This window comes from Pholis gunnellus (assembly GCF_910591455.1).
Source record: "Pholis gunnellus genome assembly, chromosome: 3".
Classification (NCBI taxonomy): Eukaryota; Metazoa; Chordata; class Actinopteri; order Perciformes; family Pholidae; genus Pholis; species Pholis gunnellus.
The window spans coordinates 9112092-9126377 of record NC_136529.1 but is presented as its reverse complement, the minus strand read 5'-3'; the positions used below and the strand labels follow the sequence as shown (position 1 = coordinate 9126377).

Here is a 14286-nt window from a genome sequence, read left to right as displayed (position 1 = left end):
ATGCTCGCCTCCTTTTCCCAGCTTTATTGGGTGTGTCAGAGGTGTATTACTCATACTGTCTCACAGTTGGAAGGAAAATGTTTGACCAGTTACCTTGTGTTTTGGAAAACATGTGATAGGGCATGAGACATATGAAACAGGTGCTGTGTGGTCTGATTAAAAACAACTGTCTGGTAGGATGTTACAGCTATTCATGTTTTTTCCAACTCATAAATGTTTTATAATATTGTATACATGGTTTACCTTGACTGGTACTTCATTTGTAAATGCTCATAAAATGACAGTCAGCTGTGTCCAACGTTAGATTGGATACTTAAAGGAATCTCTCATGCTTGAAATGACCATTTGTATATCAGTTACTCACTGCATGTTACCTTGAATTTGTTTTAGAAACGGTTTTCTCACATGCCTCCATGGCGAACAAAGGAGCCAAAAACGGAGTAAATCCTTGAGTAAATGAAGTCAATGGAGGCCAGGTTTAAAAACAGCAAATCTTTTGCCAACATTTCATGAGCATACTACTGGATAAATGACACTTGGATTGCACAAGTTGAGAGAGAGTTTGTAAATGGATATTTGAAATACATTTTTTTCTGCTGTTAAACCTGGCCTCCATTTAGTTAAATTCAGCGAGGATTTACTCCCTTCACAGCTTTTTTGCTGGCCGTGGAGGCATGTGAGAAAAACACAAGTTTTCTTCAAGAATTCAAGGTTACACGCGGTGAGCTTTTGATACAAATGGTCATTTTGTGGGTGAAGTATTCCTTTGAGATACTCATCTGACAAGCTCTTAACTCAGCACAGTTGGCCAGAGGGGGGCCTCAGCTGACGGCAAACGTAAAGAAAGTGAGTGAGAGGTGCATGTGTATAATAGCTCACGGCTGCCAAAACAAAGCCCTGCCATGTGACTGACAGAGTGACAACATGAAAGACAGTCGTGAGAGAAGGGACAGAGCAAATAACTTCCAATCAAAGCCTCAGACAGAGGAAGGTTGATGTCTCAACCGTGTTCAACCGGTCATCAAAGACACTCAACGTCCACCGCCTCTTTCTCCCTCCACCCCAACCTCCCTCTCCTTTTCTACCTCCTCCTTCTATTATATACTCTCTCAGGGCCAAGCGTACAAGCTACGAGTAACTGAAGGCAGTTAAAGTCAACCGCTGAGTGGCTATGAGCCACCAGGTTGACAGGTCTGGTTTAACAGGTTCTGAGGGGAGAGGCTGATACTTGTTTAACCGATAGGTATGGCACACTACTGCTGCTGCTGCTGCTAATGCCTCTTTAACGTGCAGCCTGGCCTTTGTGAAACACTGGTTTCACCTATTGACCTCCAGTGCTGGATATATGGCTATAGGCTAATGCAGCACATAGGAGAAATGTTGGGGCAATACATCAGATATATTGTTGTGGATTAAAAATTGATATTACTCATGAATCCAAATCTGTGTGTCCAATGCTAATGCACAAACGTGTTTCATTCCACACTGGTTTGGTGTTACTATGGCTAAGACACAAGCTCCTGAAACACATAAACACAAGGGCCACATGAATCAGCAGGAACTGGCTTGGCAAGTGATGATTAAGCAACATTCAGCCACATGCAAATCTCCTCTGCAGTTTTAAAAAATAACAACTTGTTCGAACAGACATCAAAGGAATCGTCAGCGGTGTGAAACTTGCAGCACTGACTTCCAATAGAAGAAATACATCCTTGAAACTAGATGCAGATCGACACTTTACGTTGGGGCCCACCTGCTCAAAAAGTAAGAAATAGGAAAGAGAAAGATTGAGCAGGAGACAAACAAGCACAAGATGGGCTCTTGGAGCAATCAGTCTATGTTCAAAGTTTTCTATGTTCAAACATAGAAAGCCATTTGTCTGCTCTCAGCTGTGCATCTTTGTTCATCACATGATGTATTTTTGAGGTGTCTGCCCTCGCTGAGCCACACAGCCTATTTGTGAAGCTAAGTGAGAGCAGATAATGATAGCTACTGTTCCCATTAGTTTGGGGTTTTTCTTTGCCGTTTATTAATAGGAAAATCTTCCAACCCATGACTTAACCATAATCTGTGAAACGCTGCTGATAAGGGGGCAACAGAACAATAGTGCACAAAAATGTGTGTTTTTGATGTGGCCCAGGCAACATCACCGACTCACTGAATCAGGCTCGAGTCTTTCATTTTATTTTTTATTTTTTCCTGAAACTTTTGTTTTGTTACATATTTTCAAAAAAGTATATCATGCCCACTTCCTAACCTCTACTCGATAAAAAACTAACCCATTTATAAAAGTTAAAGACATTATCATAAAAAGTGAAACCATACACCAGAATGATACCATTATTTACACAAGCCCATTAAATTACAACATAAATTAGAAAATATTTACATCCAGGACGAGACACTGGATAAAATTCTATGTTTGGAATTTAATGTCTAATTAAAATTTTTTAAAGAAAGAAATATATACATTTACACACATTCTCACAACAAACATACACTCTGGCAAGACTGAAGTGGTTGGTAGGTAGGTGGTAACTTGGGTTTTTTTTTTAAATACTAAGAATGATGAATACCTAACGTGGTCACAAAAAGAGCGCTGCCAGGTTTAAAAGATAGAGTAACAATGGAAGCATTGCTGCCTGTAATCCACATGAACACTGAAGAGGCTGTAAAGTCTCTGGTTTCTGACCAAAAACAGACAAGAAAACCAAAAATGGTCTTTTCTCATCTCGGCCTACATACGATTCAAATCATCTTTCATGAATAAAGCACAATAACACTGGATCCATTTTGAAGTGGTCGTACAAATCAAGCACAAAAAAAAAGAAAGAAAGAAAATGAAGTGGATTTTCTTCTCTCTCTTTCTCATATAAAAATTGTCCTTTGCAAGTCCATTGAGACACAGGAAATCAGAGGATTTGCCTCCAGACGAAGGGGAGAGGGTGGGCTGAGAGGAATTCACAGCCACAGCAACTCATCTTGAAATGATGTCCTTTAGATGGGGAAAAGAAAACAGTATACACTTTGTTCTTTTCCCTCCTCTCGTCAACAGGGAGCAGGTCCGATAGTCGTAGCATCGGGATAATGACAACTAAATGAAACTGCGTGGTGGTTAGTATGATGTGGTGTGTTTAATGCCCTCACAAGGTGGGCTCCCATTCGGACCAGATCACACAGGCGTTCCGTCGTCGGTGCTGATTTGCAGCCAATCTTAAAAATCATCCACTTCTCAAAAAAATAGGATATCAATTCAACAGTGCAAGTACACACACACACACACACACACTCCCATACAAATTCAGCTCTCAAAATGACAATACTTATCAATCAATATTGATATTTTTTTCTTTTAAATCCAAAAAGGGCAGACAGGGCAGCAAGATTAAGGGAATCTGGGGTTCTCAAGTTCATAAGGATTCTCCTCTGAGCTCTCATTTCCTGTGCTTGTCCATTTTGTCTGCAGATTTGCTTCCACTGTCTGAGGATCCCTGGGTGTCGCTACCAGAGCTCAGGTACATCTTGTCCACTTGTTTGAGCGCCTCGTTCAGGTAGTTCTGAAGCGAGGTCATGGCGGCGCAGATGGCAGGAGAGCCAAAGCCGTGAGTGATGAGGCTGAAGTGGGTCAGGCAGCCTTGGATTCCAGGCTCCATGATGGGGGCCGGCCGAGAGTTGCCCAGAGGTGAACGGTCCTGAGTAAGCAGGTCAGTGAACTCCTTGCAGATTTGCCTGTTGGTAGAAAACAAGAATAATTTAGGAAGAGGGAAAATACTCACACTAACACATGTACTGTTTCAACACGAGTCTGCAAGGAGTCTGCAAAATTCTCCAGTACTCCATGAATGTTATAGCACCAACATAAGAATGTGAAAAAGTTCTAGTTAAGGTATATCCTACTTTGCTTGAGGTGTATTTCCTTGCGAATTAAAGGCAACCGTACAGACAAGACACTCACTTGGCAGCTAGGAGCATGTTCTTGCGAGAGTTAACCTCGTTGCGTTCCACGTGCGGCCTGCCCAGGTATTCAGCAATTGCCTTTGCAGGGAACTCTGTCTCACACACGTATCCAAAGTCTCTTGCTAAATGAACAGCTTCACCTAAGAGAAGAAAAACAGACCTTGTAAGAGAAAAGGAAAAATAGTCTCTAAACCCAAGACACCACCGAAGTTGACACTTGGCTCTTGGTCTCAAGCCAAGACTGTATATTTATGAAAGAATAAAGATTATTAATATTTACACAGGCATTATCACTGCATGTCCTCTGGCGCACAGGGCAAAGATCAAATGGTAAGCTGGCCGAACTTCAGCAATTTATCAATTCAGAGCATTATAGGAGCAGCCCCGCTTTGGACCTGATACACACAAGCATCAAGGCACATGAAGTGAAGCAGTTGAACTACAGAATAATCAGCTGTGCTCAGTGCTCTAGCTCGGGGGAAGAAGAGCTAGTGAGATGAATATATTTCCGTCTTGAGGGTGGTTTGACTTGCATGGTCATAATGGGCTTATGTGTATAAATGCTAGCAGAGAGTGCCCACGGCGCCTACAGCTCCGCTTATTGATAGACACGCACATCACTTGAGGATGCGGGCAAGCTATTCAGAAGCACAATCTTTAAGGTCAGCAGGCCCTCCTGGCGAGTCAAACACAAGATAACAAGGCTTAATTCAGCTTTGAAGGTCTCTAAATAACACAAGCCTCAAGTCATTCTCCTGCACAGAATCATCGGCCCATTTATAAGAATTAGGCATGTAGGGAGCGAGAGAGGGAAAAAATATTCTACCTCAGCCCGCGGCAGGTAGACGTGATTAAAGTGATAATATTTTCCTGGTGAAGCGTCACTGTCTGAGTATGACTGAGGTTTTAGTATTCACCGCATTGACAAGGAAAGGTGAAGGTGTCGCGTTTCATCTTTACAACCACATAACTCCCTGATGTTGAATCACTGAAGATCTGTGGTCCGACAACGTATAGCTCACAGTACCGTGTACTGTGTAATACTAAATAATACACCACAGTGGTAGAGTTGGTGCTGAAAAGTTTGGTGAGCTGTTCTGCTGCGCCATTAGTGTTATGCAGACACTAAGCTGAGAATATCAAAAGACCGAGTTGAAAATGTATTTTCAAGGACAACCAGCTTGCCTTCAAAACAACTCTGATTTTGGCTAAACGGACAGAATCGCCATGGGAACAACAGGACAGCTGACGTGCAGCCGTGCAAATGAAACAAAGTTGCTGGAGAAATAAAATGTTACGTTGCTCGCATTGCCTTTGTGTCATCAAGTATTTCCACAATGAAAAGTGTTGGGAGAAATGGCTTAAGATACTGCGCGGTGCTTTAAATACACACATACTGCGTGAATGAGATTGACGTTCTCACTCGTAGGCGGCGACATTCCAGCCACCGCAAACAGCAATTACGTCTGAGAAGGTGCAATGCACTACTGAGTGACATGTCATACCTTCCACTAGTGAGGTAAGTAGTGTGACATTGGCAGCCTTCCTTCTTCCTGCAGGCAGGTTGAGCCCGATCTTATCCAACTTTTCTCTCAGAGAGCGACCTCCATTTTTTGACTTGGCTCTGCAGAAGAAGAACACAAAAATGTATATTATATATTTAATATAAATGTTATTGTTTACAGAAACCTGCAGATTACAAAAAAAGAAAATATGGCATTTGAAATCGCTTCACACATAATATTTTGTTGATTGGCATCTGCTTCAGGGCATTGAATTAGGAGGAATAGATGTGTGTGATTATTGTGCTGTCAGCTAAGATCTAGAGATTGCAGAACGCACTGCAGACACAACCCGTCAGAGGACGTCTTGCACTCACTCCTGCAGAAGTTCTCATTGTGCACTCGCGATAACAAATATATCACACAAACGGGCTCTCCTGACCCACTCAAAAAGCGTAGCAGAGAAATCACTCGCACACGCAGAAACACTTATGCTCCCCACTTGCAATGGCCGATTCGGTTTTACGCATGGCTGGAGGGCGAGCCCTCCCTCTCCGTGGCGGGTGAGAGAGGGAGCATCTTTAGGGAGGCATGTGTGTACGAGTGCCCCCCCCCCCCCTGCTAACGATCCCCCTCCTAGTGCTATATGACCTACTTAAAAATGTCTGATTGCGCGCGTGTGTGTGCATGTCAGCATTAACACAGGCACATGGGAAGTGGCAAACGTGCACTCCAAGCACAAAATGCTCCGGTCAGGGGTGTTGCATACAGTAACATATCACAGTCCCTCAACAGACTGCCACACTAACATATGTGCCATAAGGTCAACTGCGATGCCACAGATAAACCTACCCATGCTGCAACCCCTGACAAACACACAAACGCACGCACACACACACACACACACACACACACACACACACACACACACACACACACACACACACAGTCTTAAGATTGGTACTAACTGTTGATGTAACCTATCCCCAGAGGACGCAGAAAACCAAAATTGCAGACCACACAAAGAATGTCACGAACCTTACGCAGAAAAAAAATAAAATGATGAGCCAGAGAAACTGAGCCAAGCTGTGCTTTTAGAAAAGCTTTTTGCTGAGCTTTAGTCTACAGATCTCCAGAGCTGTTACTTCTCAGTTTGATGATTATTCCTATCTGAGGCAATCGGACAACCTTACCAAGCATGCAGGTAATAGAGATATTGATAAAAAAAACAGAGGAAATTAATTATGTTGAAATTAGATTTCCTTGTTTTTTTGTGAAGCGGTGCTACTGTATTCATGTGTTATATTGAAGACTTTAACAAACAGCAACAGGGAAATATCAAATCCAACTTGCTGTCATGTTGAATGAGTCTGAGCTCTGACCTGCGTAAAACACCTCCCAGGAGCGATGCGTTGAGGCACTCAGGGGGTGACAGACGTCTCTGGACCTCGGCCACGGTAACCTTGTACTTGGAAGTGGAGCTCAGCAAGGAGAGGCGGCCCGGTACGGAGCAGAATACCTCTGTGGGGTTCGATACCATGCCCAGCAGGGACTCTTTCTGGAAAGGAAGACCCAGCACGTTGCCTTTGGGTAGAGTGACAGGCCCTGGAGGGTGAGGGGGAGAAAAAAATGTGGGTAAGCTGAAGAAGTGAAGAACAACAAAAGGAAAGGCAAGACGATCCTGGTTGTGCAAAAGAATTTGTTTATATATGCACTTTTCCTGTGTATGTACATGAACTCTAATCATCCTAATCCTTTCTGTGCAACAGGGAATCTGTGTTTTCTTGTACGTAATCACGAGGAAGAGTGTGTATGCAGCTCTGCACGACTGACAAAACCAGCGTCTGCTGTAGGAAAGACTTTGGAAATATTGTGTGGTTTTTCCAAACATTGTTTGCCTGATGATTAAACATCTGAAATGCCCTCATGCCAAACACCATCCACAAACAGATACACACATACAGCCCCTCGTCTAAGCCACAGATACACCTCAGTTCTGTTTATTTATTGGTCTCAAAGGCTCTAGGTAGACAATGTGTGTGTGTTTTTTTTTTGCTGGTTCTAAAAGTTTGAGGAAGTTTTTAACCCCCCCCCACAAAAGCAGTGACAGTCATCGGACAAACAAAACAGTACAGCACAACTACAGAACATAGCTATCTCACCCGCAAGAATTCCCCCCTGATAATAAGTCCTCTGTAAGCGATCAAGGTTCCTGCCACCTCGTAGTCCTAATACTGAGACAAAAATCACAGAGTCACATCAGTGCTTTACGGCTCCTCTGGGGCACATGGCTGGGAGTGGCATGCCATCGTTTACAAGTGGAAAACCTACATTGCCCATAGCGTGCCCTTGAGCATGGGAACATAATAACGAGCCATCACATCTTTCCGTAGCAAATGGAGAACACTTTTACACGCGTTTACTGCGCCGTGCTAATGGCTTTCTGCTTGTAACTATGCATCGTAATATTGCAACAATATTTGCTATAATGATTAAAACATTTTTTTTAAAAACACAATGTAGCCCTGGGGTTAATAAGTTAGGTTTCACTGTACAATATCACATAAATATCATCGCATTAACCCCACCGCTGTGATCTCTGTCAGGCATGATAATGAGAAACTAAAGCATGAGGTTTACATTTTTAAACGAAAGGTAAAAACTGTATTTATATGCTTACATTTTATATAATTATGTTGTACATTTTTGCAGAATCCATCTATCTATCTATCTATCTGCCTGTGTATGGTTTGAATAAATGTAGAAAGAAAGCTAAGCAGTAGAACAATGTTGCTCAAGCTGATCTCTGACTCAAAGTCTGTTTAATGAAGCCCTGGTGACAAAACAGCGGGAATAAGTTCTTCCTCAAAACAGTTCATGTCCTGACAAATAACTAAACTGTCCTTCACATGCAAGCCTAATGCCACACCCCGCCAAAAAGCTGGTTCTGCAGAGCCAAACACTGCTTCAAGATCAACTCATAATTTCCTGTTAACGTGAACTGAAAGGGGCTGCAATTGCAAGCTTAGCCAGCCTAAAGATGATCCAAAGCTTTCCTCTTCTCTCACAGTCAACACCGAGGTTGTGAGATTGCTCAATTTTCATGTCTTGTCAGCTAGAGTCTGTCGTTTTTGAAAGGGATCAGTTCTTTCCCACTGGGCATCCATTCAAGCACCTTCACCAACAGAATAGGGTAAGGATCACAGCCAGCTTAGATAAGTGCATCTCATGGCTATGAGGATTATCAGTGTATGCAGTGCAAGTACAAATACAACACTCCTCTTTTGCTGTACTGAATGCCCTGACATGCCACTATAGTAATTGTTATGACAATTCCAAGTATGTAGAGAGAGAGAGAAAAAATACGATCCTTACAGTAAGTTTCCAGCCCTTGCCAGTAATTACTGCATATTTATTTGGTTGAACAAAGACAAATGTACCCCAGGCAGCATTTCCTTAAAAAGGTGTTTTTTTCTTTTCAAATTAAGAGAACTGGGGGGGTAGTTGTTTTTTTGGACCAAAGATTACATTAGTCAAAAACATGCAATAAACTCACCTTTTTTGATGACTGTCTGGTCTGCCATAATAACACTGTGGTCATCTACATGCTGATAAAAAAAATAAAAAGAACAGAAGCAGCATTAGGCAATTGTTTGTATTGTTTTTTTTAAAAAAACACCAATTATAGAGACATAGCAAGTTGAAATTAATTTCTATCAAAAATATTCAATGTCTATCCAAATGACTCTCTCTCAAAGAAAATAATGTAGCTATAGTGAGAATGGCAGCTATATTAAGGTAATTAATTAATGATATGGTAGATTGTTTTGATTGTTTTTCTAACCTCGTATGTGATCAATATAATGTCCCTGTTTTATAAACAATAACCTAAGTAATTAACTTTAGTTTTATTGTCCGCTTGGATGGTATCCCAAAATGTATTATGGTATTTGGCTATCTGTTTCAGCAAGTACAACTCAGCACATGCAGTGTGCATGCACGGGCACACACCTCAGCGACCTCCACACCGTATCGCCTCGGTGCAATTTCAAGTACTCGTCAATTATATCCACTCACTTGAACATCCTCCAGCCCGTGCCCCATGTCGTGCATCCCCATGCTGTCCCCAATAACCGACGACTCTATGCTGTGCACGTGTGGGGGCAGCAGCTCAGGCCGGCGGAAGCCTTCCCTCCTCACCCCGGACGAGCCCTCCAGGCCCAGGATTTGACTCGCCAGTCCGCTCCTCCCGTGCGCACCGAGCCCCTCCTGGCCCTGCCGACCGGGCCATTGCTGCTGGTTCGACGACTGCGACTGGTGTAAGGAGTTGATGTTGAAAGGGTCCCCGAGGTGGGAGTAGGGGTCACTGGACTGCGGGTAGGAGATGGGCTGGTAGGGAGGCGGGAAGTACGGGGGCTGGAAGTCCGAACTGGCCGAGTGTGAGAGGGAGGGAGACGGGCTGTAGAGGTGCTGACTGACCGCTGGCAGGTGGGGCAGCCGGGGGTTCCCATTGCTGTTGCCGTCGTGCCTTTCCTGAGGGACGGAAGATACAGGTCAACTGATATAGCTGACAACAAAATGGCAGGTAGTGGTGACATTTATCCCTCAAGGGAATCAAGTGTGTGTTACCCACCGGCATGATGTCTGCTAAAGATTGCCCAATGGTTTAGAGACGAGCGTGAATATATGTAGGCTTTGCATTTAAAATTAACGAATATTATATTATTAGTAGTAGTAGTATTATCATCATTATTAGCGTGTAGAAGGCTACTTTATTATTTGAATTGGTTATTGAATTATTGGATTGAAATATAACAATGTTCTCCCGTGTTAGTAATGACCCAAATTATTGGCGTGATAAATAAGCCTATGCTACTTTTGGAAAATATATTTTATTTGTATTATTTTTCTTTTTATGATTATCATTATCAGATGTATCACTGTTGTTGCGGTCATATAAGTATTATAGAAATAAGTATTGTTCATTTATTCTGAAAAAGTGCTTTTTTCACAGCTGGCGTCTCAGCTATTTTTCAGAATTGATCGAGGATTTTCCTTTAATCTTCGTTTATCTTATCATTCACATTAGCATATGATAAAACAAATACAAATAAATAGTGGTCACCCTCGTCGTTGAATGGCACACTTTTGTTACATGTCAATCAAAAAGGCACGTATCCCTCGTTTTGTAACTATCGAAACTCACCTCGCAGTCATCCTCGTACTTCACGTTGTCGGCTAATTTCCACAACATTCTGACAGAGAAAAAGGCTCTCTGCTACAAAAAAAAAAACTGGAAACCAAAAAAAAAAATCGTCTCGTCTGCGAGTTAATCCAGGTATGAATAAATCAAAAGCTTCCTGGTGATCATGAACCACCTTGTTCTTCAGCTGCGGCGAAGAGGCGAAGTTGTGAAGTGAAGTCTGAAGGGGCGAACTGACCGACCGACCGACCGACTATCCAACCACAGAAATGAGATCCCAACAGCCACTATGGGAGAAAATAATCGTTGTCAAGCGATATCTCCCCCCCCTGTCCGGTCAACTGTGTTCAGAAGTTCTGGTGTGGAAGTGGGCGAAAACGGTGCAACTAAGAAACTTGACTCCCTCTTATGGACAAAAAAAGCGATGTTCAGTCTTATTGGTGCACACGTTAGCACTGAAGGCTACTATATCTGCACAGCCGCTCCGAGGGGGCGTCACCCTGCGCGGTGATGTCAGTGAAAGAGGAAAATGAAAATATTGCTGATTGGCGGGACATCGGGCCAATCAGAATTCTGTCCGTCTGTGAAGCGTCAGACGTGTAAACTCATTGACTTTACCAGAGGAAACTTTTCGTGGCTTTCAATCTCTCACCACCTACTAGTGTGTTTTGCCGTGTTTGTTTTTTTATCTCCTCGAGCCCCACCAGTGACTTGAGGCCAGGGCTTTCTAACGTGTAGGAGGACACCTGTAGGCTCAGTTTAGGATTATATTCCTTACAGACATCCTCATAGCCTGCTGAGATGATGGGTGGCGAGGATATTCAGAATTATAGTTCTTAAAATATTCCTCCAATCATTAAAAAAATAAGTTTAGGAGGAATTAGGAGTGCCATACATTTTGTGTCAGAACTAACACAACTCGGATTAAGTAGTGTTGCATGGTAGGGTTGCTAGGTTACAGAGTACCTCATGGTGAGGTCGTGACGCTCAGGAATGCCTCTCGGCCAATCACAGTGCTCGGTTCGAGATGTTCTGATGTTTTGACGGTGTTCTTAATTTAACAATAAAAGAAGAGACGCGGTATGTTCTGTCTATTATACTGTATCAATAGGCTACGTGTTTTCAGAGTTTCTAAGTAGGTTAACAAAACCTATTGACTGTAGTACTGATGTTTAAATATGCATATACCAATACAAATAACTTCAATTATTTGAAGTATTTTACATGTAAGGCCTACTAAACTGATCATTCCTGTTTTAGAATTATTATTATCATCATTATTAATATTATTATGACTATTATTATTATTATTCGCAGTGGTGGTATTTGCATATAATGTAATCAGTACAGTAAAGTATAAAATAATAGCTTACTACTGTATACCACTTTACTTGACTAAATGCTATTATTATTATTGTTGTTGCAAATCAGCAAGATATTAAGTTAATGCAACTCTCTGATTTAAATGCATGATTAGAATAATAGTCATTCAAATAAACCCATGACATTGTGATGTCGGTGTTTCACAGTGGTGGCTAAGTGCTTGTTTCAAACCGCAATAAGCCCGAGGGGTGTAGCAGCATTATTCTCTCAAAAAAAACCCTCTAAAGCTCAAAGAATCTCAACAAACAACTCTTTCTTCACTTCATTTACATTTTTGGTGGAGCTTTGCAATGTCTAAAACAAGGCTGCTTTGAAGCTCTGCATCAAAACCTAAAAGTGAGAACAAAAGATGTTTGTTTTCCTGTTTTTGTATTTATTTATTTATTTATAACGACCTAACTGTCCATTATTTTGTTACGTTTCAGTCCATTTTATTTTAGTTGCTAGACCTTTAAAAATCATTAAACAATATCTCCCTCCTCAACAGAAAATAGTGCGGGCAACTGTATAGGCTATATGTGCAGTATTTTGACTAATTTCATTAATTGGTTTTGTATCATTTGACAAGTTCTAAATGTCAGATTATGATTTGTGAGATTAATGCACAGACCTTTGTATTTTAGGGTAACAGCATGTGGCGTCCGTGCGCATGCTGTGATGATCGGCTGTGCATGGGAACAACAGGACGTGGACTGCTGAGGATTATCTTTTTTTTGTTGCGTGTTGGTCCTTGGCTCGTTGTGATGCGAAGCAGAAGTGAAATGCGCGCTGATTAAATGTTATTTTACGTCGGTGTAGAGACGCAGAGCAGACCTAAAGGGAGTTAGTCACGCTTGGCCTGACGGTGATGTTTTGAACAAATCTGATGCTCAGCTTGTCATTTTAATAACAGTCGACTGCAGTGACTGCCGGTTCAGCTGATGTCAGGTGTAAAGATTAAATGGATCCATGCCGGGACACGTTGGAAATGTCACGCAAATCAAGTAATACAATCAACATAATACATCATGTTTTAAAGGCTGATTTATGATGGATCTATTCACAATTAAGGCAGTATGATATGCAGGTTCTATTCATATACTGTAAATGATCTACTTTATTTTATACGACCTATTAAGTGTATTAAAGTACGTTTGCATTACTCAGTGGTACTGACTAACTGCATTTGAATCATTTGTGATCTACATATGTTCGTGTAGAACTCGTATATACTTTTATAATTCAATAAAATAAAATGAAAACTCTGCTGTGGTTATCTTGTTATAATCATGAAAGAGAAATATGGCTAACTATATGTATATATAGTATCAAAAACAGCGTCACTGCGTTGTAAATTGCCTCAAACCAAATTAGTTTTTGAGAGAATAAGGCCTTATGACATTAATCACGGGTTATTCAAAAGCTCATACGGCGCCGCGCCTTTACAAACAGGTGATCATGGTGGAAAGTAGTAAAGCAAATATAGGCTCAGCAGCAAAAGGCGCTAAACACGATGCAGGTTGGGTTAAACTAAGTCAGCTGTAAGAGAAAAGAACTCACCCTCCAGTCTATCCTCTCCAGTACAGACATCTGCAAGGCTCAAGTCACAGCAATCCCACTGAGACGCAGCGAATGAGTGAAACCATGAGAGGTTCACGTTGCCACCTTCACCTGACAGTCGTGCAGTGCGCATGCGCCATCCCGTGTAGTACACCTGAGTGGGATAAATCAAAACAATCCATCTAGAGTTCCACGACGAAAACACGCATTTAACATGTTTTATTAAAAAAAAAAAAAAACGTCTATATTAACATTGATTAAGGTGAGAAAGGGAGCGCGCAAATGTATTAGTCTTGTTCTTTTTTTAAATAAAGTAAGCACGACCTACCAGATTAGACCTATAACCAAGATACAATTATTGCTAATCTAATAATCATCTGCTATTGTTGAGCAAAAAAGAAACAATGTCATAGAGGGTAAAGTGTAAGAAAAGGTGAAAATAAGATGTGGGGAAATTTCAAGATGAGGTAATTCCACCCCCAAAGCCACATCGCCGCAGGCTGACCAAAAGAATCTGCTTTCAAAAGCCTCTGAAGCTTTTTAAGGCCTAACATGGCTGTTGTTATCTGATCTCCCAAATACTTTAGCTTAAACTAATGAACAGATCAAAGTGTCTTCACTATGTGCTTAAGAATGTAGCTTACATATCTTGTTCTGAGAAAATAATCTTACCTTTCTGATCTGCAGCCCGGACACCTGCCA

At 41.7% G+C, this 14286-nt stretch overlaps 1 protein-coding gene across 3 annotated transcripts; it reads right to left on the bottom strand.

Moving 5' to 3' along the window:
- Nucleotides 1-2162: 2162 nt before the first annotated feature.
- Nucleotides 2163-13665, bottom strand: tfap2c (transcription factor AP-2 gamma (activating enhancer binding protein 2 gamma)). Of its 3 annotated transcripts, XM_079186691.1 has the most exons (9): nucleotides 13585-13623; nucleotides 10666-10949; nucleotides 9537-9992; nucleotides 9016-9067; nucleotides 7622-7693; nucleotides 6842-7064; nucleotides 5463-5581; nucleotides 3956-4097; nucleotides 2163-3729 (listed from the first exon to the last, which is right to left on the bottom strand). In XM_079186691.1, exons 2-9 carry the CDS (start codon nucleotides 10711-10713, stop codon nucleotides 3435-3437), a joined length of 1407 nt encoding a protein of 468 aa, XP_079042817.1. In that variant the 5' UTR covers nucleotides 10714-10949; nucleotides 13585-13623; the 3' UTR covers nucleotides 2163-3434. The 3 variants fall into 3 exon arrangements, with proteins under 3 accessions (XP_079042817.1, XP_079042818.1, XP_079042819.1); XM_079186692.1 differs by lacking the exon at nucleotides 10666-10949 and having other exon boundaries at nucleotides 13585-13665; XM_079186693.1 differs by lacking the exons at nucleotides 7622-7693; nucleotides 13585-13623 and having other exon boundaries at nucleotides 10666-11161.
- Between the last annotated feature and the right edge of the window lie 621 nt (nucleotides 13666-14286).